Source organism: Petaurus breviceps, unplaced genomic scaffold, assembly GCF_028583685.1.
Source record: "Petaurus breviceps papuanus isolate PSGF00001 unplaced genomic scaffold, PetGlider_PUasm1.0 208, whole genome shotgun sequence".
Taxonomy (NCBI): Eukaryota; Metazoa; Chordata; class Mammalia; order Diprotodontia; family Petauridae; genus Petaurus; species Petaurus breviceps.
The window spans coordinates 24,350,926-24,376,505 of record NW_027185852.1 but is presented as its reverse complement, the minus strand read 5'-3'; the positions used below and the strand labels follow the sequence as shown (position 1 = coordinate 24,376,505).

The 25,580-nt window shown below is 46.7% G+C and overlaps 1 protein-coding gene and 1 non-coding gene across 2 annotated transcripts in view; both read right to left on the bottom strand.

Annotated features, from left to right (window-relative positions):
* Positions 1-4,763: 4,763 nt before the first annotated feature.
* On the bottom strand, positions 4,764-4,927 carry LOC138165447 (U1 spliceosomal RNA). Its single transcript, XR_011169353.1, has one exon. It is a non-coding gene; the product is annotated as a U1 spliceosomal RNA (small nuclear RNA).
* A 9,458-nt stretch (positions 4,928-14,385) lies between these two features.
* The window catches only part of LOC138165350 (ras-related protein Rab-3B), a 57,444-nt gene continuing 46,249 nt past the window's right edge, over positions 14,386-25,580 (bottom strand). Inside the window, exons 3-5 of the mRNA XM_069093582.1 lie at positions 22,917-23,035; positions 19,096-19,220; positions 14,386-15,583 (exon numbers count right to left, since the gene is read on the bottom strand). Of these exons, the coding sequence (XP_068949683.1) occupies positions 15,396-15,583; positions 19,096-19,220; positions 22,917-23,035 (432 nt within the window). The 3' untranslated portion in view covers positions 14,386-15,395. The remainder of the gene's footprint in view (positions 15,584-19,095; positions 19,221-22,916; positions 23,036-25,580) is intronic.

The window sequence follows — 25,580 nt, the reverse complement described above, 5'->3', positions numbered from 1 at the left end:
ATCTGAAGGGCCACGTTCACTTTGGGCACTTAATTTTAGAAAGGGCGCTGTGAGCTGAAGAGTATCCAGAGGAAGAAAACCAGGAAAGGTCTGGAGTCCATGTCATGTGAGGATCATTTGAAGAAATTGGAAAAGACTGAAGGAGTATATAGAAAGATGTCTCCAAGTATTTGGAGGATTGTCACAGGGAACAGGGATGGTCTTTTCTCAGAGCTCATCCTTCCTGAGACACTGTCAATCTCCGCCCTGCCCCCCTTCTCCCTGATACTATCATCTTCTCTCTAGGCATCCATGATCTACCAAGATCACTTATCTGACCACTTCTTTGCTAGATCATCATCTCGGTCATAGTTGCTAAGCTTGGCTGTCCCCCATGGTGCGGTCCTCTGTCGTCTTCTCCTTTGGTGCTATTTCATTGTATTATCTCGCCAGCTCTCATGGATTCAGTTGTGTCTCTGTGTTAATGGTTCTCAGATCTATTTGTCCAGCCCTCCCCTCTCTCCTGACCTCCAGTCTCACATCCCCATCTGTCCCTTGGACATCTCAAACTGGATCCCATAGACATCTTAAACTCAAAGTGTCCAAAACAGCTCTGTGTCTTCCTCCCCAAATCTTCTTCTGTTCCTAACTCTCTTGTTGCTGTCGATGACACCAGCAGACGCACAATCTAGGACAATCTTTGACTGCTTTGTCTCACCTCCTATCCTGTTCATTTCACCTCTACAACGTCTCTTGTCTTTACTTCCCGCTCCCCCCAAAAAACTTCTGATGCTGCCACTGCCTGGTGCAGGCCTTTATCACCTCAGGTTCCAATAGCCTTCTACTTGGTCTCTCTGCCTCAAGCCTTTTCCCACTCTAATCCATTTTCCCTCATCTGGATTTTCCAAAAGCACAAGTGTATGCCCTGTTCATAAACTACAATAGCTCCCTATTACCTCCAGGATCAAAACCCTGTACAGTGTTTAAAGGTCTTCAAAACCTTCCACCCCAGCCCCAACCTCTAGTATCCTTACAACTCACTGCCCACCACATACTCTGGATTCAAGGACACTGGACTCCTTGCTGTACTTCACACAAAACACTCCATCTCCCAGCTCCAGACATTTTCTCTGGCTGTCTCCCATGTCTAGAATGATCTCCCTCCTCATCTCTGCCTTGGCTTCCCTGACTTCCTCAGGTACCATGAAAAGTCTCACCTCCCTTGAGAAGGCTTTTCTGATCCCCAGAATGCTGGTTCCTTCCCTAGGTCAATTATCTGGTACATACGCTATCTCCCTATAATGAGAGTGAATTTATTGCCATGATCTAACTGATTCTGTTTTGTGTTAGGCCACTATTTTGCAACGAAGTGTTTTGGTGTCTGTTTTTCAATATTATGATGAGCAGGCATATGTTTTGTACAGGCTAGTCAACAATGTGTGCATTCACAAACAATTAGGAAACATATGGGACCCCTGGAAATGACAGACTCCCAATGGAAAAATTTGCTCATATCATCAAGCAGATTAATTTGATGAACAAATTAGGTCATCTACCATCAATCAGAATTTGGGTGTAAGCAGCCAAGAATATCTATAGCTAAAATTACAAGAAACCTACCAGCCTCTAGCTTTACCTTGGGTCATGAGAGAGGCAGCTCCTGTTGTCGCCACATCGGAGACTCAAGAATCTGCCATGTCACTTAAGTGCAGGGCTGATTGATTGGCTGAGATTTGCTGGCTTGCTGGTTACCTGTAGGGAGATATATGCTTTCTGGCTAGGCAGAGAGTTATGGGTGAAATTTAACAAAAAGGTAAAGGCAATTTCCCACGTAACAAAACATTCATTAGCAAGGGCATGCTGCCTGCCAATAAAGGGGTCAATGGTTTGTTTCCATTTATGGAAGTGGAGTCAATACCAGTGTTTGCAGCCAACATCAAGTTTTGAAGCCCTAAGGAACAAAGAGAGACCTTCAGGACCCTGCCCATTAGTGGCTGAGACAAGAGCTATAGAGTAACTGTGGCATGTGTTGGTGAAGTTTTAAAGGGGGGAGGGAGGAGTTTATACTTCTGTTCAAAGTAAATATTCCTTTGTAAAAGCTAATTGATTTTAAGTTGTTTAAGTGGAACTGGGGCACTAATGACTACAAGTTAACAGTTTGGAGCACAGAATGGGAGCTCAAGCTGAAAACATTAGAGAAAAGTTACCCTAATCCCTAAGGGGTACCTCTAGAACCTGGAGGTGGCAAAGCAGCTGGCCTTGATCTAAGAGAATTAGGCAATGTTTGAATAAGTAAATGAATCAGCCTTAGCATGAATGAGTTTATTAGGTGGTTACTCACTCTAACAGGAGAGAGAAAGAATTATGGAGAGGCAGAATTAAGGGTGTTATAAAAGAAACATATGATCAGCAAACAAAATGGCCTGGGTGGTATAGTCCATGTGTTCTGCTGGTATTCTTGGGATCTTAGGAGAAAACCAGGCAGTTCCCCAGTATGTTGAGGGAACTCCAGTGCTAAAGTCAAGAGAGGACAAATATGAGAATAACCCTAGAAGCTAGGAATGAGCTCCAATCTGCACCCTATCCCTGAGATCAAGGATCCATTGTAGCACTGTAGTGAAATAGGGGCAAGAGTACTCCCCCCTCCCCCAAGGACCTCCATTATCCTTAATAGGGGCCTTCCCTCAACCCAAGAGTCTACGAGGTCACTGAGAGAGTAAAGACATCCTACAGTCTGACCTTCTTTGCTTTCATTGCCACCCCTCCAGGAAGCTGCCTACATTTCCTTCGTCCCCTGGTTCACCTCTTGTTCACTCTTGGCAGTCTGGATTCTGACTCTGCCATGCCACTGGAGCCCCTTTCTAATGATACTTTAATTGTTAAATCCAAAGGCCATTTTTCTCAGTTGTCACCCTCCTTGGCCTTTAAGTAATTGTCACTGTTGGTCACTTCTCTCCTGTATACTCTCTTGGCTTCCATGACAATGTTTTCTCTCTCTCTCCTCTCCTCAGACTTCTCTTATTTGCTAGGTCTTTATCTGTCTACTGCTCCCCATTCGTAGATGTCTCCCAAGGCTCTAACCTTTGATCTCTCTCCATTTCTCTTTACTCTCTCTAGTGATCTCATAAGCTTCAGAGTCAATTCAGTGATCTAAGAAGGTGCTTCCCAAATCTCTATATCCAACCCTTGTCTCTCTCCCAGGCATGAGCATCACCAATGGGCCGTTGGGCATCTAGACATATCCAAGTGGATATCCCTTAGGCATCAACATATCTAAAATGCGTCTCCTTATCATATTTCCTCCCCCAAAGTGCCTCTTCTCCAAATTTTCATATTTCTCTAGAGGCTCAAAAATCTCTCGAGACTACAGGTCTAGTGGACCTCAGAGGCCCATCAAATCCAGCTCCCTCGTGTTACAGATGAGGAAAGCTGGCCTGGAACTGAAACCCAGGGCTTCTGACATCAGCTGACCCTACAGCACATTATTTATAAATTATGGAGAGGCAAGTAGAGCACTGTGGATACAGCATTGGATCAGGAAGACCCAACTCACATCTAGTCTCAGACACTCATTGTAAGTCCTGGGAAAGTCACTTGTTTGCCTCAGTTTCCTCAAATATAAAAAAGGGAGGGAGGAAATACCATCTACTTCCCTATGTTGTTGAGATCGAATGAGTTAATATGTAAAGTGGCTGGCACATAAAAATTACTATATTATTGTGAAGACAATGATGAAATCAAGAGATCATATGATCATGTCAATCAGCTTCAATTTGCTTTTCATAAACTTAAAAAAAGCTGGTGAAATCTTAGACCATATTAGTATGAGAAATGGGGGCGGGGTGACACGGACTCGGTGGCCTCCAGGGGTCCTTTCCTCCTCTAAAGCTATGGTCCTAATAGAAGTCCAGAAGGAGGGGAGTAATAGTTCAGTTAAACTCTGAGTATCTCTTCTGATCTCTCCACAGCTGGGTGAGGTCGTGGGGCCAACATTATTCGTCTCATCCAGGTTCCAAAAAATGAAATGTCTTTGCCTGCAGGTGCACAGACAGTGTCAGAGGCAGGATTTGAAGGAGGTTCTGAGGCAGCAGCATGTGCCCAACAAGTTACGCCACTCCTACTGCTGTGACCATCTCTTCTCCTTAGGCCACTTTGCATCTGCTGCCCTGCCTGCTTTCTTTTCTTTTGGTCTCTTTGGGGTTGTGACTTGCCCAAGCTCACACAGCTAGTAAGTGTTAAGTGTCTGAGTCCGAATTTGAACTCAGGTCTTCCTGATTCTAGAGTCCGGGCTTCGATGTCACTGAGCCATCTAGCTGCGCCACCAGACTGTGGGCTCTCTTTCCAGCAGCTGGCACGCAGGGATATTCAGCAACTCTCTCTTCTGACGTTGCAGCCACAAGAAAGCTCTCACTAAGCTCAAACGTGGACGAGACTTTGCCAATGGGAATAATGCCAAAAGGGAAGCCTTCGCCTCGAACCTACCTCTGACTGAGCTGAAAAGCCAGCTTCCAGCTATTTGGGAGCGTCATAACTATTGCCCCATCCTTTCCGCCGTGTTCCAGTTCGGGTTTTCTTGACAGAGATAAAATACATGCTTATTTCCTTCTCTAGCTCATTTTGCAATAAGCGTCCCACCTAAAATCAAAGTGCAGAAGTTGAAATGTAATCTTACAAGCTGTCCCGATGACAAACTTGGCAGTATCAAGAAAAATAAGCCCAAGAAAACTCAAAGCAAAGTATGCAGTAAGAATAGTAACTACACCTTTCTTTTTAAACCAGCAAATCAGGGGAGAGCGCGAACGCAGTCCCCCACTACCACAAATTATGCAGTCGAGTTTCCCGCATTTGGGGAAATCGCAGGGGTCAGCCCATCCGGAGTGCAATGGATAAGCCTCGCCCTGGGGAAACCACCTTCTTGATCATGGAATCACCCCTGCCAGGTAAGTATGCTTTGCCGCCTTCACTACCCGAACTACCTTATTAGCAAAACACTATACACATACGGTGAGCTATACGCGTTTATCTCGGAAGTACCCTGACAACAACTTCAATAATTAGACTTATTTTTTCATTAAGCTACTAGGACCCCCGGGGGCGAAGTCTCTCTCTGTGGGTGTTTTTTTCCTTCCTAGAACACAGACCATCAGCCACGGCGCTCCCTTATCTGCATGCTTCCACCCACAGGCTCCCGGATTGGTCCAGCACTTTCAACGCGCAGTTACGCTGGGCCGCCCTCGTGAGCTGGCCGGCTGAGTGCGGGCCAGAAATTTTACGCACGCGCAGAAGCCGGACACTGTAACTTCATTTTTCCCGCGTTGCCCCTCGTCCCTTTCCATCCCTCCCAATGACGTCGTCATGTGTCTGTGTGCGCAGTGGTTTTTGCAGTGGTCAGCCGCGTCCCTCTTCCGGTGGTGGACAGAACGTGAACTGCCCAGGACCAAGCCTGTGGTTGCTTCTGCTGGGCTTGTGTTGCGGCGCGTGGCGCAGCTCCAGGCGCATAGTGAGGCTCGATCCTTTCCGCGTGCAGTGATCCCGGGCCGCGCACTGACAGGCTGGCTTGACGGCTTGTCCAGCCAGACTGCGGTTTGCTGGGTGATGAGGCTCGCGGGCTTGAGGCAGCCAGGTGGCCCGATGGATAGAGCACCGGGCCTGGAGTCAGGATAAACCTGAGTTCAAATCCAGCCTCATACACTTCCTAGCTGTGTGACCCTGAGCAAATCACTTAACCTCTGCTAGAAGGGGAAAAGCGGATCCACTGGGAAAGGAAATGGTAACCCGCTCGGGTATTCTTGCCAAGAAAACTCCCAGGACGGCTGTGGTCCCTGGAGTGCCGAGGAGTCAAACACCTCCATATCTGGGAGGAGATTCACCTGCAGATGGCGAAACAGGAAGGTGAAGGGACTTGGCCCGTGGGCCCGAGGTCCTGTGGGCAGTTAACTTGGATTCCAAATAATGGCTAACATTCATATAGTTTGCAAAGAGATATATGTGTATATACATGCATAGGTACATATAATCATGAAATCTTTTACTCTTACAACCTGTGATTTAGGTCCTCATTTTGCAAGGGGGTGGGGAGGGGTGGGGGAAGTGGGGAGGAGCTGAAGGAGAGGTTAAGTGACTTGCCTACAGTAAGTGCCCAAGGTGGGATTCGAACTCTGGTGTTGTTGACTTCCTCTCTCCACCCACTGTGCTCTCCCCCCCTGCACTTCACTGGGTTGTCATTGCCCCCTGATGCTTCCTTCCTGACTCTAGAAAGTCTCATCTTCCTGCCCCAGTCGCTTCCCTCATTCTCCCTGCTCAGAAGACAGACATTTCCTAGTTGTGAAACCCAGGCAACAAATGTCTTAAACTTGACAAGTGGGAAACAGGGCTAGAAAGGTGAAGGAGCTGCCAGGTAAGAAGCCCAAAGCTGGGACTGAACCTCTGGCTCCAAATTCAGTACTCTGTCATTGACTGGAATCCTTGAGGTCCGGGGAGCTCCTTCCTGTGAATTCTCTGCTTCTTTAGAACTCACCTGACCTTGTTTTTACCCACTCTCCCCTTACCTCCTGAAAACACCAGACCCGTCCTGAGCTCCCTGAGGCCAAGGGCGCTGGCCTGCACGTGGGAGGAAGGCACTAGCAGATAAGGGAGCCAAACTCCATGCTATTTTCTACATAATGCACACAGGGGTGTTGGCTCTCCCATTACTGGTCAGATCAGGGGTTCCCTAGAATCTGCAATTTCTGCCTTTCTAAACAAAATAATTTGTCTACACAGAACAGAACAGGTGTAAGCAAACAGATTTATCCTGTGCCCCCGTGTGGGAAGGCACGACATGTTTACACACATCCCACAGCATACCTTGGAGGTTAGGCAGTTTCTGGGATTCAGAAAAGACCTAAGAACATGGAAACAACTACTTGGCTAGAACTCAGGAGGGGCAGTGAGGGAGATGGCCCAGGCTCGGGTTTATCTTCTTCCCGGTTCTGCTCGTTCTTGAGGAATTCCATGCCAAATGGAATTGTGTCTGGGTCTACCATCTGGGACCCAGATTCAGCAATATTAGAGCTGAAAGAAACCTTCCAGATGAGCCAGTCTTAGTCTCCATCCCCAGGACAAAACCAAGGTTCAGAGAGGAATTTCCATACATTTTGTGCTGCCAGACATCAGTCAGTCAATCACACAGGAAACTGGTGACTGAGCTGAGAGCAAACCCTGCTCTCCAGGACCTTGGGTCTTTTCAGTAGAATGTAAACTCTGTAAGGGCAACCTTGAAGGCTCCTTTTGTCTTTGAATACCCAACACTTAGCACATTGCCTGGCACGTAGGAGGTACTTAATGTTTGTGGAATTCAATCAAACTTCTATCACTCTAATCCCTGGCCATCTTCTCCTTGCCAGAGACCATACCCCTGGTTCTCTTATTGGCCCAGCTCCATATCATAAATACCTGGTTCTCTGAACTGGTTTCCCTGATACAGCCTCTGGTAACCCGCTTACTGTCCAGCTCTGCTAGCCCCACTGCTGCCTAGGTGAGCCCTGAGCCATCACTGCCCATCACTGGCCTTGGAATGACACTGATCAACTCCTCTCTAACCCGCAGGCTCTTTCCCCTGGCTCCATCCAATCTCTGAAGATGTACTGATCTCTAGCAAGCCCTGAGAGTAAGTAGGTCTGGGGCAGGGTTCAGAGCTCCCCCTTGGGGACCAGGGCCGTTGGGGAGGGTTTAGGGCCCTTAGAGTAGGTCTGAGACATAAGTGCTCGGAGGACCCAAGCAAGGTCCAGAGTGAAACTTGTCAGGTCCTAATTAGCTACTATGAGCTGGCAGAAGGCAGATCCCTTGAACAATTAGCATAATGCCTGGTGCACACATTAAGTGCTTCATAAATGTTTACTGACTGTTGTTTATTGATTGATGGAATGGAGGATGCTCAGCCTAGAGATGATTGCTTGGAGGACGAGGGCACAAGATTGGTCTGTCAATATTTGGAGGCTTTTCAAGCACAAGGGACCAGGCATGTTCTGCTGGGCGCCAGGGGGCAGCACTTAGACCCTATAGGAAACCACTAAGTTCTGACCCCAGGAGGGAGGTCTCAACTCTGCATCAGAGAAAACTGTTGTGCTATTGGCTGAACAGAAAATCAAACCCATGCCTTTACATTCAGGTGGAAAGAGGACACCTTCAGACTTGGGGGATGGGGCTGGCTACCTCAGAGGCAAGGGAAGGACACCTGTTATAGTCCTGGTTAGTCCAATGTACCTTCCCATCAGATGTCTCCAGATTAAGTTTGGGAGACAGAAAGCTCCACCTTTCTCAAAATTCATAGGGTCCACCTAGATTTGGAAAAGACCTCAGGGGCCATATCGTCTCACCTCTCATTTACAGATGAGGAAACTGAGGCCCAGGGAGATTAGGAAATACTGGAAGTAAATGGAAGAGTCAGGATTCAAACTCAGGTCATGTGAGTCCAATCTTAGCATTCTTTCTATCTTGTCCAAACCCCTCATCTTTTTTTTTTTTTTGGAGGGCAATTGGGGTTAAGTAACTTGCCCAAGGTTACACGGCTGGTATTTTTTTGTGTGGGTGTTAAGTGTCTGAGGCTGGAACTCGGGTCCTCCTGACTCCAGGGCCGGCCCTTTACTCACTGCGCCACCTAGCCACCCCCAAACCCCTCATCTTACAGATAAAGAAACTGAGGCCCGAAGAGGTGAAGTGCCCTGTCCAGGGTCACACAGGTTGAAAGCAGCAGAGCCAGGGTTCAATGGGAATAAATTCCTAGCTCTCAAGAACAGCAACCCAATGTCTTCTTTCAAACTTCATAGGTACCCATGAGATTCTTTCTTCTCTCCCAACCCGTAGCTCCCTTTAGGCTACTGGGCACTACAGCTACACCCTTCAAGTGGGCCTGATTATGTGGAAAGCTTTCTGAAGTCCTAGAAAACTGGTAATAAAGCCTGTATGAAGAGCCAGGCCTCAGGGAGGGGGCCAAGCTGGGAAGGAGGCTCTCAGAGCCCAGCTGTGCGGCTTCTCATCAACCAGAGAAGAAAGGAAGCTTTAATGATGAAAGGAGGCAGGCCGGAAGCTTGTTTGCTACTGATGGGTCTTATAAACACCCATCTTCTTTGATAACGTTGCTATTTGCAAACCCTCAGCATCTCAGCTGACGAAACCTCTCACCAGCTGCTTGTGGAACTTTGTGTCGGTGATGTCATACAGAGCAGGGAGGGGGAGGGGTGACTGGGGGAGAGAGGCAGATAGTGCCTGCTTGTGGATGTGAGGATACTCCAGGCAGGGGCTGCATTTTGAACATGAGAGAAGTGATGCCCTAGCGATGGAATTTAGGGGAGAGGTGCTGCTGTGGAAAGTCAGCACCAGGGTCTTCCCACCACCCCTGGATCTCAGCCCATGTGTCCAACTGGACCTGGCCTTGCCTAAAATCACTAGTAAATGTCAGCTCATCAGCTAATCTGGAATGTCTAGAATAGTGGCCCTTCCCTTGGCAGCTCTATGTGACCTTTGGCCTTAAAAGCCCAAAGATTTTTCCAGTTCATCAAGCCCTCATCTCCTGACCTGCCTGGCTGATTCTGGATCATAGAATGTTAACCTAGAAGGACCTTTAGAGATCATCTCGTCTTACTGCCTCACTTGACAGAGGAGGAAGCTAGGGCCCAGACTTGGCAGTGACTTGTCCAAAGTGACTTGTCCAAGTGACTTAGGGCAGTGACTTGTCCAAGGTCAAAAAGTTAGTTTGGAAGAGCCAAAATTTGAACCCACCGCCTATGACTCCAAACCCAGCACTCTTTTCAGGATAACATTTATCAGGGCCTTTTTTTTTTAAGCCTAGGACTCCAACATCCCTCCTCCTCGGATCTAGTACTTGGCACAATGCCTGGCACATTTCCTGTTTCTCAGTCGTTTCAGTCCTGTCTGATCCTTCGTGACCCCACTCTTGGCAGAGATACTGGAGGGGTCTGCCATTTCCTTCTCCAACTCATTTTACAGATGAGGAAACTGAGGATTCAGTGACTTGCTCATGTCACACAGCCAGTAAGTATATGAGACTCAGGAAGATGACTGGTTCCAATAGTCCGCAGCAAACAAATGTTTAAAAAATTCTTCTCAGGATTGTCCAGGAGATGCAGAGTAAAGGTGAGAGCCACAGGGATTCAGGATGGTCCCCAGACTCCTCTGATAGCTAAACTGGGCAATATTTGGGCATTCTAAAGCCCTTCCCAGCTCTGACATCCCTGTTCTAAGGCCCCTCCCAGCTCTGACATCCCCTCTTCTAAGCTCCCTCCCAGCTCTGACATCCCCTCTTCTAAGCTCCCTCCCAGCTCTAACATCCCCTGTTCTAAGCTCCCTCCCAGCTCTGACATCTCCTGTTCTGAGGTTCTTCCCAACTTTCCCTCACAGCTCTGATAGTCTCTGCTCTAAGTTTCTTCCAGTTTTCACATTTTCTTTTAATATTCTAGGTTGCCCTATTTTTCAGTATTCTATGTGTGCTCCCAGCTGCACACTCTTGACTATTCAGCACTTCTTCCCCTCCCCACCAAAGGCTAACAGCAGCTACAGAGTGATATCCAACAAGAAATCAGGAACTGGTTTATATTTACACACATGCACACATAGATCACTGACAGCGCGAGAGATACAATACTGTTATGCACATTTGGCCTATATCTGCTCCTTCTGAGGGCAGGATGTGGCTTCAGGGACATGGGGCCGCGCACTTGAAGGATGTTAGCTGAAGGATGGCTGGATGTCACACTGTGGTTAGATAGAGTGATGGAGGCAAGTGCAAGGCCAAGGATTAAGGGACAGAACAAAGGAATATTCTCAAGAAGTCTGCTTGGGTGGCTAGAATGAACACCTAGGTGTCTTCTTCACATGCTACTGTGTGAAGGTTTCCCCCCAAAATGACCCATTTTGTAGGGTTCAACTGGGTGTCCCCTCAAGGTCTTTATTTAGGAGACTCAAAGACTACCGAATACTAAGCATGAACCCCAAGGGGACCAGAGAAAACCCTAAGAAGCAGGGCTAGTGCACTTGTGGGAACATAGGCATAAGGAGATACACTGCACAGGAAAAGGTGTTGGTGGAAGGCAAAGGTAGAGAACTTGGAATCAGGATATCTGGGGTCCAGTCCTAGCCCTGCCATTTTGCACAAGCCATCCCTTCTATGCCCTCCCAGCCTCAGCCTTCTCATCTGTGAAATGGAGAAGATAATCCCTGACTACAGAGGATTGTAGGGAAAGATCAAATGAGATTAGGATCATAGGGTCATATCTAGAGCTGGAAGGGACCTCAGACGACATCATGTCTCATTTTGCACATGAGGAACCTGAGACCCAGAGAGGCTATTACTTGCTCAAGGTCACACAGCTGGTGAGATCATCTGGACTTGAACTCAGTTCCCATGACCCCTGTTTCAGTACTCTTTCCAGTAAAATGAACTGTGTCTGGAAGGAGTCCTAGAGATCCTCTACTCCAGGGTTTTTTTGGTTTGTTTCTTACTTGATCTGTGTTCTGGACCCCTTTGGTAGTCAGTTTTGTGAACCATGTTTTTAAAAAACTGAAGGAAATACTCAATTTCAGTTAGAGGTTAGTGAAAATAAAGGTGTCATTTTTTTTTCTATTTATATTCACGGCTCCCGCTCCCCCACCCAGGTTAAGAACCCCTGATCTAGTCCAACTTCTCTCTTACCAAGGAGGTCTGCCACTTACTCTCTGTGTGACTTTGGTGAGATCCCTTAACCTCTCCAGACGCTACAAAGTAAGGAGGTTGAACCAAATTACCCCTTTGGTTCCTTCTAGCTCGAAATCTATAAGCCTATAAAATCAAGGCCTAGAGAATGAACCATTTACTCAAAGGTCACACAGTAGCAAAGATACATACCAGAGATGAGGCTTTGAAACCCAGCTCTTCAGTCTCCAAAGCCTCGCATCTTTCTACTCCATCACTCTGTCTTTCAGTCCTGACTTATCACACGATGTGTGATGATAATCACACACATGGTATAATGATAATCCAGGTACAGTCAGAAGTACATACACTATGTTATTAGTAATCTTTTCTAGTCATACATCCCAAACACACAGGTGGTTGGCTCCCCTTTGCAGTTAAGGACTGTGCATTCAGGTAAATGGCAACAGGTACTGAGCTGAATTTCTACCAGCTGCTGCTGCTTGAAGCAGTTGGACCAAAAGTCTGAGGACCTAGATTCAAATCCTAGCTCTGTCATTTACTAGCTGTGGGACCTTGGACAGTCACGTCAACACCCCTCAGAAAATTTCAATTCCTTCCCTTCCATTCAGAAATCCCCTAATCTATCCAGTGGCTAGTGTTCTCTCCCTCCTTAATTTACCTTGTATTTACTTATCTTGGGCCCATGTTGTCTCCCCCAAACTCCCTGAGGGCACGGAACATTTTATATTTTTATACCCCCAGTGCCTGGCATATATAGTAGGTGCTTAATAAATGCTTACTGATTTTGGGATGCATTGACTTGGCCCCTCCAGTTCTGATTAGCTTCATCTATAATATGAAGGGCTTGGACTCATAGTGTCTAAGGTCCCTTCCAAATCTGAATGATCCCATCATCCTATTTTATAGAAAGGAAATCGGAGGCCCAGATAAACCAAGTGATTAGGCCATATTGTCAATAAGACCAGTGGTCCCTTCAGGTCCACATGGCTGCCCTTCCTCATCACCCTTTTCCCCTCAAACTCCTGCCTTTGTCTTTTTATTGAGAATCCCTCAAAGATAGGCAGGGGCAGGACCTAGGACAGCTCCAGAATGGGGCTGCCCGCAATGGAGTTTTTGGTCTTTTTTTGGCCAAAGCGGAATCATCCTCTCTTTCCCGCCTCCTCATCCAAGTACTTGCTGGAATAAGGCTCATGTAGAGTCAGGATTGATGGCTTGACTCAGTCCCACATGATCTAAGACTGGCTGTTTCTCACACTGTTCACTCCATCTTCCATCTCCATGACTTTGCACAGGAATACACTAGAATACACTCCCTTCTCACTATCACCTCTTTGAATTCCCAACTTCAAGACTCAACTCAAGCACCTTCTCTTCATGAAGCCTTTCCTGATCTCCTCAATTGCTAGTGCCTCCCCCCAATCACCTTGCGCATTTTATACGTGTATGATGAGCACACCTATATGTGTACATTTTCTCTAGCTGGATTATAAACTCCTCAAAAGCAGGGACTATTTATTTCACTTTTGTCTTTGCATGCCCAAGTCTAGCACACAATAAGTACTTACTAAATGCTTATGTGTTTGATTGACTGAAATTGGAGGCACAGATTGTCCAAGTTGGGATTAGCTTTGGAACAGATCATGTCAGAATAGGGAAGGACTGTGGTGCATTTCGTGTAAGAGATGGAGGGGGATTTAGACATCATCTAACTCAATCTCACCATTTTATAGAGGAGGGACTAAGGCCCAGAGAGAGGAACTGTCCAAAGGTCACATAGCAAGTCAATGGTTGAGCTAGGACCAGAACTCTGGTCTCCCAACTCCTTATCCCACGCTTTCTTCACCACTCCAGTAGCTTCTCTTAAATGACTGTCAGGTGGGTCATGGTAAGACTCACCAAGACAGCCCACTTCCTTCACAAAAGAACCCTTTCTCCAGCCTCAATTTTGTTCTCTATTGTCTCTAGCCCTTTCTTGGTTTGATGAAAAACTTGGAATGAACCCTCACCCAACTGACCCTGCCTCATGGGGATACAATATATAGTGTGGATCAATTCTTTCTAGTCACACTCCAACCTAACCTACTTTTTGCCATCTAGAGACTGGAAGGAATCCTGAGCTCATAGGTGAAAATGCCCCTAAATTATGAGACACCAGAAATGGGGAAAAGGCCTTCTTTCCTGGGCAAGTCATTAGTTTACCAACTGTTAATGTAATGTGTTTACCATCACTAGGATTCTTCAAACAGTTGAGTGATCACTTGGGTAAATTGTAGAGAGTTGCGTTTAGACTGATTGGACTAGACCCCTCGGAGGACTTATCAAACTCTGGGAATCTTGGATTGATTTTAGTTTAATTGCCTACTCCTCCAGGAGCATGGGCTCTATATTCAGTTTCTTTGTGTCCCCCAGAACAGACATATTGGGATTGGCTTTCCAGCATCAGACCTGTTCAAGAAGGGATCAGTTACTTGCTAGTCAATGAATTTTGAATGGTGGAGAGGCAGATTGACTCCAGGCAGAAGGAAAAGATACAAAACCAGCCCCGCAGAAACACCTCCCCTCCCGCTCTTTTTCATAATGGAACCCTGAACATGCTTCCAGAGAATCATTGAACCCTACCCTGCCCCCACATCAAGAACTAAATTGTATCTAACCCAACCGGGGCTCCTTCCATCCTCGTGAAGACCACAGTAGAGCTGGCTAGGCTATCCAGGTTATCCATTCCATGTATCTCATTTTACAGAGTAGAAGACTGAAGCCCACACAGAGGAAAGGGTTTGCCCAAGATCAACAATCCAGGAAACAGAAAAGTGGGGATTTGAACTCAGGTAGGTCCTCTGACCCCAAATACAGTCTTTTCACTGTCTCTCCTAAAAGAGCTGCCTTTTTCCCAGTTCTACCCTCGCTGGGCCCCAGTTTTTTCCTCTGTGAAAAGGAACAGGTTGGACTTGATAACATTTGAGGTCCCTTCCAGAATGAAGTCTCTAATCCTGTATTTCCAGGCTTCACAGAGATCAGCTCTCTACTTATTGCCCTTGAGCCCCAGGGGTAGCTCTAGGACAGGGTTAGGGTCCTCGGGACAACCAGAAAGGAAACCCACTGAGGAACAGAATGGCAAATCAATAATTTTGTACACGTCTCTCTCCAGCTGGCCTTGTGCTGGCCGTGTGATAGCCCTTGTGTTAAGCAATCAGCCTGTGCCTAAGAAGATGTTATGCAGGGCAAATGGGTGAAGCCTTTTGTAAAGTGGGGAGTGTCTTTTTCTAAATGAATAGTCTCACTCCAGAGGGATGTGGTACAGTGCTACAGAGAGAACCTTTGATTTGGATTCAGAAGAAGTGGGCTCAAATCTTGGCTGAACTACTTCACAACCAGGTGACTTTGGGTAAGTCACGCCTCTTCTCTGGGACAAAGTTCTGTCTTGTGAAATGGGGAGAGGGGAGGTAGGCTCAATGCCCTCAAAGGCCCTTTCTAACTCAAGAGAATTCATAAAGCAGGGCCCACTCACAAATGCTTGAGAGCATCACATTTTCCAGAACCCAGAATGTGAATGGCAGATTCCACCAGGACCAGTTACAGAACAGAGATACTGAGGTCCACCAGAGAGCTGCTGAGTTATCAAAGGGTAGGGGGTGGGAAGAATTTCAAGAGAAAGGAAAGGATGTAGGAAAGTCAGGATTTGCAGAGAGTTCTCAGAGGACAGAGGGAGCACGGCCCATCAGGCCTAGCAGGAGCAGTTGGGCTGGAGAAGCGGTGGGGTATCTGTGAGCCGAGTGTTCTTGGCCCCACTGGCCAGGGCAGGGTCTGTATCCAAGGTCTCAGACATCTTGTCGCAGATAACATCTACCAGTCTCTCAAAGACTTGCCTGACACAAATATTCTCCTTGGCGCTGGCTTCAAAGAAGTCAAACCCTGCGGAGAAGAAAACAGAACTTAATAAATCCTAAATCTAGTAGGAGTTACTCAAGGCCATGACACAGATCTGGGCTTGGAGTCAGGAGCCTTGGGCCTGAAGCCACCTCAGCTCCAACATTCACTGGCTTTGTGGCCCTGCCTTAAATACTCTTCAGTCTCCATTTCCTTCTTCACTAAATAGTGATAATACTGACATCCCCTCTCTCCTGGGCTCTTTGTAAAGGAGAGTTCTTAGAGTCCTATAGAAATGGAGTTTTTATGATGGCATCCTCAAGTTGGACAAGACAGACCTGTCACCTTGTCCAACTGTGACCCGAAGCAGGAATCCCACAGAGACTGGGGACAGGGAGAGGGGGAAAGACATAAACAGGAAGAGGCAGAAGGAGAGAGACAGGAGGGAGGGAGAGGGACCTGGACTAGGAGAAGGAGAGGATCAGGGGCAGTTAGGTGGTGGTATAGTGTACAGGGCACCAGCCTGGAGTCAGGAGGACCCGAGTTCAAATCTGGCCTCAGACACTTACTAACTGTGACCCTGAGCAAGTCACTTAACCCTGATTGTCTCAAAAAAAAAAGGAGGAGGAGAAGGAGAAGAGAAACAGGACTAGAGAGATGGAGAAGGGATAAGGAGGGGAAAGGGCCAAGGAGATGAATGAGGGAGAAGGTAAAAGAGGGCAGGAGAGGGAGAAGGAAGATGGAGAAGAGGGACTGAGACACAAGAGAGGAGAGGGAGAAGGAAGATGGAGAAGAGGGACTGAGACACAAGAGAGGAGAGGGGGAAGAGAGATGGAGAAGGGGGACTGAGAGACAAGAGAGGAGAGGGGGAAGAGAGATGGAGAAGAGGGACTGAGAGACAAGAGAGGAGAGGGGGAAGAGAGATGGAGAAGAGGGACTGAGACACAAGAGAGGAGAGGGGGAAGGAAGATGGAGAAGAGGGACTGAGACACAAGAGAGGAGAGGGAGAAGGAAGATGGAGAAGAGGGACTGAGACACAAGAGAGGAGAGGGAGAAGGAAGATGGAGAAGAGGGACTGAGACACAAGAGAGAAGAGGGAGAAGGAAGATGGAGAAGAGGGAATGAGACACAAGAGAGGAGAGGGAGAAGGACCAGAATAGTTGAGACAGGGAGAGAAAGGAAGGAAGGAATGGAAGAAGAGCCTGTCCCCGTTACTGTCAGGACTGTAATTAATACCTGGAAGTGGATCTCATCAGTCAAACTTGGAGGAAATGAACCTGCCCCTCCCCCACCCCCAACCCCTGCTTAAAACAGGTACCTTTGTGGTTGTTTTAAGCCCAAAACAAAACCTTCCCCACTTTTAGCCCCTTTGCCACAATTGGCCTGGGAGCGGGGGGGAGTTTCAGAAGTCATCGATTTGGCTTTAGAATAACAACTGACTTTTATGGAGACTCTAAGGTTTGGAAAAGCATCCCCCTGTCCAACTGGGGCCCCACAACCAACCAACGGGGAGTTATTAAGCTAGCCTACCCCAGCTGACGTTGGTATAGTTCTTCCAAGCTCTTTGCATCTTGCCCCCTTCCAATGTAGACTCTGCTACCTCTTTGACCTGAGGAAAGTTACTTCACTTTTTGGGTCTCAGTTTCCAAGTATGTAAAATGGAGGGGACTGGACCTTTGAGAGCCTTTCCACCTCTAATCCTATGACCTCTGGTTCACCTAGATGAGGAAACTAAGGCTCTGAGAGGTTAAGTCACTTACCCAGAGTCATATAGGCTGCCTACTCCTGAGTGTCTGGGGTCAGAGTAGAAGCCAGAGTCAAGGCCAATGCGCCATCTACTCTGTCACATGACCTCCACTCCACCATCTCACAGAGAAGGTTGGTCATGGGGAAAATGCTTTCCAAACTTTAAGGAGCCTAGTATTATAATAAGCACAATTTGTGAACCTCAAAGAGCTTCATTTTTATTCTATTATCTTTTAGGATCAAACAAGATCAGATTTGTAAAGTGCTTAGCTTAGTGTCTGCTTGTGGTGCTTAATAAAGGCTTATTTCCTTCCCCTTGTGTTTATATTTAATGTTCAATTAATTATTATTAATATTGTTCTCAATCCCCACAGAAAATGAAATACAGAAGAATAATAGGAATATGACTTGTCCCAGGGCTGATTCTATTTGGACTCCTTGGGAAAAAAATGAGAAGAGAATTGAAATAATAATAACCACAATAGTTAGCATTGACACAGCACTTTAAGGCATGAAAAGTGCTTTCCAAACATCCACCTTCATTCAAAACCAATCCTCCCCAGGTAGGTGTTATTGTCCCATCGTACAGATGAGGATACTGAGAGAACTCTAATTATTTATAAATGGTCGATGATAAGAAGTGAGGACATCTCCCCTCAGGCTGCAGTGGCCAGCAGAGGCTTCCTGGAGGAGCCTGAGGCTTGAATGGGACTTTTAAGGAAGGCCAGAATCTGGAGCAGGAGAGGAGGGCAGTGGCAGTCGGCAGCAGCCAAGCCATACAGGTGGGAACCTGGGACAGAAGGCTCTTTTGGCATAACATACACCAGATGTTACTAGAAGGATGCTCCTGGCTGGCGAAATCTGTCAGAATGAGCAAACTCCAGGACTACTTCTTGTACCGACCCTGCACCAAAATCCCTCCCATGCCACTGATGCTGGCTACCAGGCGTTCCTGACGTTCTTCTGCCTTCCAACCAGGCAGAACCTCTCCATGGATTCATTAAGGGAAATCCTCAGCAGCTGACAATGGGGTGGAAACTCGGAACCAATTAGTATGATTGTCTCCAGGCAGGTGGAAAAGGCTGAGCCCCAAGTAGGCTGCTGCTGCCCCTGGAGCTCAGTCAGATGGCCCTCTCCATGAAAAGCCCTGTCACTGGAGGCCATTAGGCCATTCGTGGTAAGTTGTAGATTGGACTGATGCTTCAGGCAGCTCATATTCACTGACCTCTGAGATGCTTTCAAAAGACCACAGAATCTAAAACTCAGAAAAGATCTCCAGCAGCCCCCACAAGCACCCAGCCTCAGCTTAAAGCCCTCCAGTGATGGGGATTTCTCTCGTTCTGGTTTGGAATTTCAAACCTTTCACAGTCTCCAGTCAGTCTTGTCAGGCTTAGTGCACATCACTCCTCCTCATGAACTCTGTGGTCCAGCCAGAGGCCTTCTTGCCATTCCTCACACAGGTTAGTCCATCTCCTACCTCCATGCCTTTGCTAAGGCTGTCCTCTCTGCTTGGAATGCCCTCCCTCCTTCCTTCCACCTTGTAGAACCCCTAGCCTCCCTCATAGCTCTAAAATCTTGTGATCCCCCAAATCATCCTCCCCCCTGCTCCCTCTACTTGAGCCTCAAGCCTCCTCCCCTGAGGGCTCTGTCAGACTATTAAGCATCCTGAGGACCTGCTGGGCAACAGAACAGCTACCTTGGAGCTTGGCAAGCTTCCTCCCCAGGCTTCCTTCCCCTTCCACAGGGCCAACATACACATGCATACCTAACACGTTAGTCACCTACATTTGCATGCATGCACACACACATACCAAGCTGCTCAGCAAGGAGCTTCCCCTTCTCAGTGGGCACAACTCTCTCATCCTCCATGTCACACTTGTTCCCCACCAGGATGACCTGGGCATTGTCCCAGGAGTAGGTCTTGATCTGGGTGGCCCTGGAATAGAGGGAGAAAGAGAGGTGGGGTTAATCACTTGAGTGTACTTGGGCCTGGCCACTGAAGAGTCTACCTAGGACAGCTCCCAGTCCCTGAATCAGGAGTCAAACCACTCCTCCTGCCTTCACCCTCTCCTACGGCCATCCAATGTTGGAAGAAGACTGGGTCTTCCCATTCTGAGTCAGACAGCCAGTCAAACAACAAGCATTTATTAAGTTGGTGTGTACCAGGAATTTTGCTATGGGCTAGGAAGAAAGGCAAAAATCAAAGAAACAAAAAACCAGTCCTGACCTCGAGGAGCTTTTGTCCTAACCAGGGAGAGACAACATACAAACAACTAGGTATATACAAGATACATTCTGTATAAAGAGAGGCAATCTCAGAGTGAAGGCAGTGGATGCTTTAGAGGAAGGGCGAGCACTGAGAAAGGCCTCCTCCATAAGGTGGAAGCCCAGGAGCCAGGAGGGAGAGAATTCCAGGCGTAGGGGAGGGGGTGGGTAATGAGAAACTCAGAGTTCACAGGTGATGTCTTTTTCCAGGAACATCAAGGAGGTCAGAGTATCTGGATTTGAGTATGTGGGGGGGGGGCGTGGTAAGGTGTAAAAAGACCAGAAAAGGTGGAAATGCCCAGATTAAGAAGGCTTTCCAAAGTCAGAGCATTTTGTATATCACCCTAGGGGTAATGGGGAGCCACCAGAGTTTTTGAATAGTAGGGGTTATATGGTCAGATCTGGTCTTCAGGAAATTCCTGGGTCTGCACTTTAGTAAAGGTATAACTTGGGCAAATCACTTAGCCTCTCTAGGCCTCAGTTTCCTTATCTGTAAAATGAGGGAGTTATATTAGATGGCCAAATGGGGTCTCAGTTTCCTCAGAGGGAAATAGAATAACAATTCCAGTTTAAACCTCCAAATGGGCTATTATGAAGAGAAGCGAGACAACTGATATAGGGACACACCAAAACCAAGGAGAAATGTATTTTCGTATGTCCTGTGCCCCTGGGTGAAGAGGAAGGTGGAAGGGGGCAGCTACAGAGTGTTTTAGAGTGATTACTCATAGTGTGGGGCAAAAAGCCTGGGACTTAGGGTCTCAAGAACCAGACTCTAGTCTTAAATATGTTACTAACTGTGTGACCTTGAGAAAGTCACTTCTTGATCACTGTGTCTCAGTTTCTCATAGGATCAGAGTTCTGGAGCTACAGGGTCCCATAGAAGCCATGTAATCCAACCCCTTCATTTTACATAAAAGGAAGCTGAAGCTGAAAAAGTGGGCAATATCACCCAGGTGGTAAGTGATGGGGGCAGGACTACTTCATCTAGAAGATGAGAAAGGTGGAATGTAAGCCCTTTGAGGGCAGGAACTGTCATTTCTGTCTTTGTATCTGAAGGATCTAATGAGGCAAGTGGTCTGAGCTTATTGAATTGAATTGAGGTGGCTGACTAGATGAAGTATAAGGGGCCCCTCCCAGCTCTAAGTAGACTAAATTTGAAGTCAAATTTAGAGACCTGGGTCTAAATCCTGGCTCGACCCTTACTGGACATACAAGCATACATTTTTTCACCTCTGTGAGTCTCAGTCTCTTCTTCTGTAAAATAATATAGCCTATGCACTCCCCACTGTGTGGGGCTCTTGGGAGAAAGCACTTTAGAAAAACACCAGGAAGCTGGTGTTAAAGTTACTGAGTCCCATCAGATAGACTTGTGTGGCTCAGAGCTTTTCTTCTCCTTTTGCTAGAGGAAGGTGGGATAGAAGCAGTCCTGCAGTAACCCCCCCCCCCCCCCCCAAGCAAGAACAGGGACAGCCTCCAGCAGAGCCTTGAGCCTCATCCCTGGTAAAAGGTGAGATCTGAGTCAGTGGTGAAAAAAGGTCACCAGAGCTAGGCAGCTTGGAAGCAAGACTGGGGGAAGGGAGGTGGGATAGGAGGTGGGGCCAGATGCAGCACAGTTGGGAAAGAGAGGACCAGCCTGAGAAGAGGGGGTGTTAGGGGCTGTGTGCCCAGGAGTGAAGCCTTGAGGTCGGCAGCATCTGGGGCTACCTGGCCTCATTCTTCCAGGTTATCATTCCCAGCCTCATGAGAGCCTTAAATTTAACCTTGACCCAAATAAGGGTTTTTTTTAATCTGAGGTCTGTGAATAAAAAATATATACATGGGGCGGCCAGGTAGCACAGCAAGTAAAAGCACCGGCTCCAGTGTTGGGATGACTTGGAGATCGAATCCCGGGTACAGACACTCAGCACCACACCCAGAAATAACTGGCTGTGTAACCTTGAGCAAGTTGCTTAACCCCGATTGCTTTAAAAAAAAAAATATATATATATATATATATGTGTGTACATATATATATATATATATATATATATAAATTGGCTTTCTTTATGATCCTATGCATTTTATTTTATACATTTAAAAATATTCTTCTGAGAAGAGATTTCCCCAAACTGCCAAAGGGGCCCATAACACATGGGGTTAAGAACCCCTTTACCTAAATCTCAGTTCAAGGGAAAGGAAGGGAGCTCATTTTTAATTGGGCTAATTGGGTCTAATTCCAGCCACACCCTGAATACAGGGAGTTGCCTAAAAGCCTGATCCTAACCCTCCCCCTGCTAGATCCACTGTCTCTTCCCAGAGACATACATCTCTTCTGTTGGCAGATGGCACTGAACTGATGTTATGAGATTTGGGCTGGGACCAAGTGCCCCGGAAATGAGATTCTGGGCAGGAGACGGTAGGATTGTGATCTGGTCAGCTTGGGTAGTAAGCAGGTCAGGGACTTTTTTCCCATTGCCACAGCACATTGCTGGCACTGAGGGTCCCGATGATCAACCGGACTGGCTTTCCCCACAATCAAGAACTTTTACAACCTTCTTAAGGCTGGGATGCCCCTGAGAACTTTCAGTAAGATCCCAAGAAATCACGCCCTTCCCAGACCCAAAGAGATAAAAATAGTATGGGTAGATGAATCTGCTAGGCCTGGAACCATTACACATATGAGGGTCTTGGAGATCCTGGCGGATGGATCCCGGGGGTCCCATCTCTATAATGCTGAGGTTTGCATAGGCCTATTCCCACAATTCTGTGAGGTAGGCAGAGCACCAGGAGTAGAGTCAGGAAGACCTGAGTTCAAATCCAGCCTCAGATACTCCCTAGTTTGTGTAACCCTGGGTAGGTCATTTAACCTTGTCTGCCTGTTTTCTTGTTTGTAAAATGGGGATAATAATAACACCTCCATCCCAGGGCTGTTTTTAAGATTAAATGAGATATTTGCCTGGCACTGAGAAAATGCTACATTACATGTTAGGTCGTGGTGGTGGTGTTACACTCATCTTACAGAGGAGGAAACTTAGCCTAGAATGTAAGCTTCCTGAGGACAGGGACTTTTTTCATTTTATCTTTATGTAGAGCCTTGTTCTTGAAAGTCTGGCTTTGCCAAAGGACGCACAGTACATTAGGCCAAAGCAAAGCAGGATTGGGACACAGGTATCCTGACTCCTGGCCCAGGCTCTTATTGATCCACTATGCTAGCTACCTGTGCCCAGGAAGAAGGAAGCAGCTTCCTTCGAAGTCTGTACAGTATGGTTGTGGTACTGACTTTTACATCTTAATGAATTAGTATGAACCTTGCTTCTCATTTCCCACAACCTGCGGTCCTGGACACTGAGGGTGTGGAGATTCAGGCCACAGGGTATGTTTTCCCTACCAGTCCTGGACAGCATTGAAGGACTCTTCGTTGGCGATGTCATACATGAGGATGAAGCCCATGGCACCACGGTAATAGGCAGTGGTGATGGTTCGGTATCTTTCCTGGCCAGCTGTGTCCTAGGATGAGAAAAAGCAGTCAAGCTTTAGGCTCCAGGGTATCACTTAGGGTTCTCTAAAACATCCTAAACCCATCCATTCACTTAGCCATTACTTTGCAATGCATCCATCCGTGAATCCATCTATCCATCCACACAAATCAGTACATCTATGTATCCATTCATGTATCCATCTATTCACCCATTGCATTTATTCCCCGAAAAAAGTGCAGCTAGGTAATAAAGAACTAGGCTTGGAGTCAGGAAGACTTGAGTTCAAATCTGGCCTTAGACTCTTACTAACTGTGTGACCCTAGGCAAGTCACTTAACCTCTGTCTACCTTGGTCTCCTTAACTATAAAATGGAGATGAAAATAACATCTGGCTCCTAAAGTTGTTGTTAGGATCAAATGAGGTAATATTTGTAAAGCACTAAGCACAGTTTCTGGCATATAGTAGGTACTAAATAAATGCTTCTGTCCTTCCTACCTACCATCCTTCCATCCATCCATTCATGCATGCATTTGTCCATCCATGCAGTCGCTCAGCCATCTACATTCACTACCACAAACACAGCACAATGGACATTATCACAGCACCTGAGGAGTCGTTTCTCCACGGAAGCGACTCTCATTTCTGTAAAGTTTACACAATGATTATCTTCACTAGGATGAGGCAGGGGATTCAAGGATTACAACCCCATTCAACCCATCCTGCAGAGAGTTTTCTCCCATCACCTGAAAAAGTCCCTACAGAATTAGACAGCCAGAGCCCTGACCTCCCTGAGACACTGGAATCTTTCCAGAAAGGTTCCCTAGCACACAGTCTGGACCTGGCTCCTAATAAACTAGCTAATTGAATGACTGCTTCTGGGGCTGAGGATCACGGGAGTTAAAAGCTGGAAGAAATTTTGTTGTTGTTCAATCTCGTCTGACTCTGTGACCCCATTTGGGGTTTTCTTGGCAAAGAGTGGTTTGCCATTTCCTTCTCCAGCTCATTTTATACATAAGGAAACCGAGGCAAATAGGGTTAAGTGTCTTGCCCAGGGTCACATGGATACTAAGTGTCTGAGGCTAGATTTGAACATGGGAAGATGAGTCTTCCTGATTCCAGCCTGGCATTCTATCTACTGGGCTACTTTAGAGACCATCTAATCTAGACCCTCTCAATTTGAAGCACACACACACACACCCCAACAACACATACACACACACACACACACACACACACACACCTATGTATGTGCCTTTTGTATTCTCTTCTGGGTAGCACACAATCAATACTAGCCAAGCTGTGCATCCTTCCCTCAGTCTCTGCTCTCTGCCCTCCAGAGCTGACCGGTCTGCAATCTAGTATGAGTTCTGAAGTTTTTGGAAGTGGATTCAAATTTTGCTACTTACTACTATAACTGGATGATTCTGAGCAAACACTTGAGCTCTGTGTCACAATTTCATCATTTGCAGATTGAGATGGTTGGAATATTGATGGATATGGGAATTGGTCCATTCTTTCTGAAAGTCGCCTTGGCATTATACTGAAAAAGGGATGCAAATGTCCACACCCTTTGCCATGAAATCCCACTGCAAGGTATACACCCCAAAGAGATTAAAGATAGAGGGACAAAAATAACAAAATATTCACAGCAGCACTTTTTGTGGGACCAAAGATTTTGAAATAAAGTAGTAGCCCATTGGGATGTGGTTGAATATAGAAAAAATATGTTTTAAGTAACAATGACTATTAAGATTCAATCAATCAAACAAGAAAGATGTATTAGATGCTTACTATGCACCAGGCAGCTGGGGATACCAAGAAAAAGCCAAAAAAACCCCAAATCTGTCTCTGCCCTCTAGGAGCTTACATTCTAATGGGGGATAATATACATAAATAGATACACACAAGAAAACTACAGAGGAGATGGAAAGTGTCCTTAGCAGGGAAGGCACTGTAAGGGTTATGGGATTTAAAGATCTCCCATGCCCCATGGACGTGCTGACATAGCAGAGCAAGAGAAAGTGAAAAGCCGAGCTAACGGTCCTGCGGTTGGCAGTTGGTGGCAGTTGCCTTTTTTTTTTTTTTTGAGTTAGGACTCCTGCTGAGGACTGCCAGGAGCCGGAGCTGCTGGGAGCACTCTTCCAGGACGCTGGGTGGTTGCTGTGAGTGGGGAGAGGAGGACCTTTGCCTGAGGTAGCCTGTTCTGTTTTAAAGGCTTGAGAATGTGGGTGCTTTCTACTTTATCTACCTGTGCCAATGTCATAACTACTCTGATGGCTTTCACTTTCTGGTTTTGGGACTCAGTCTTTTGGTATCTTAATAAATTTTCTAGTTTATTTCCCCAAATGGCAAACCTGATGTATTTTGTGATGGATAATTATATCAGCATATTTGTAATCTCTATAGGCATTGTGAATATGGCATTGCTGATACAGGCACTGGGAATGGGGGCGGGAGGAAGCGCCTCCCACAAGAGGAGATTCATGATTTTAGAAGTCAGAGAAGCACAGGAAAGTTTAATGAACTGAGGCAGAGTGAAATCAGCAGAAGGAAGTAACATAATGACTCCAACC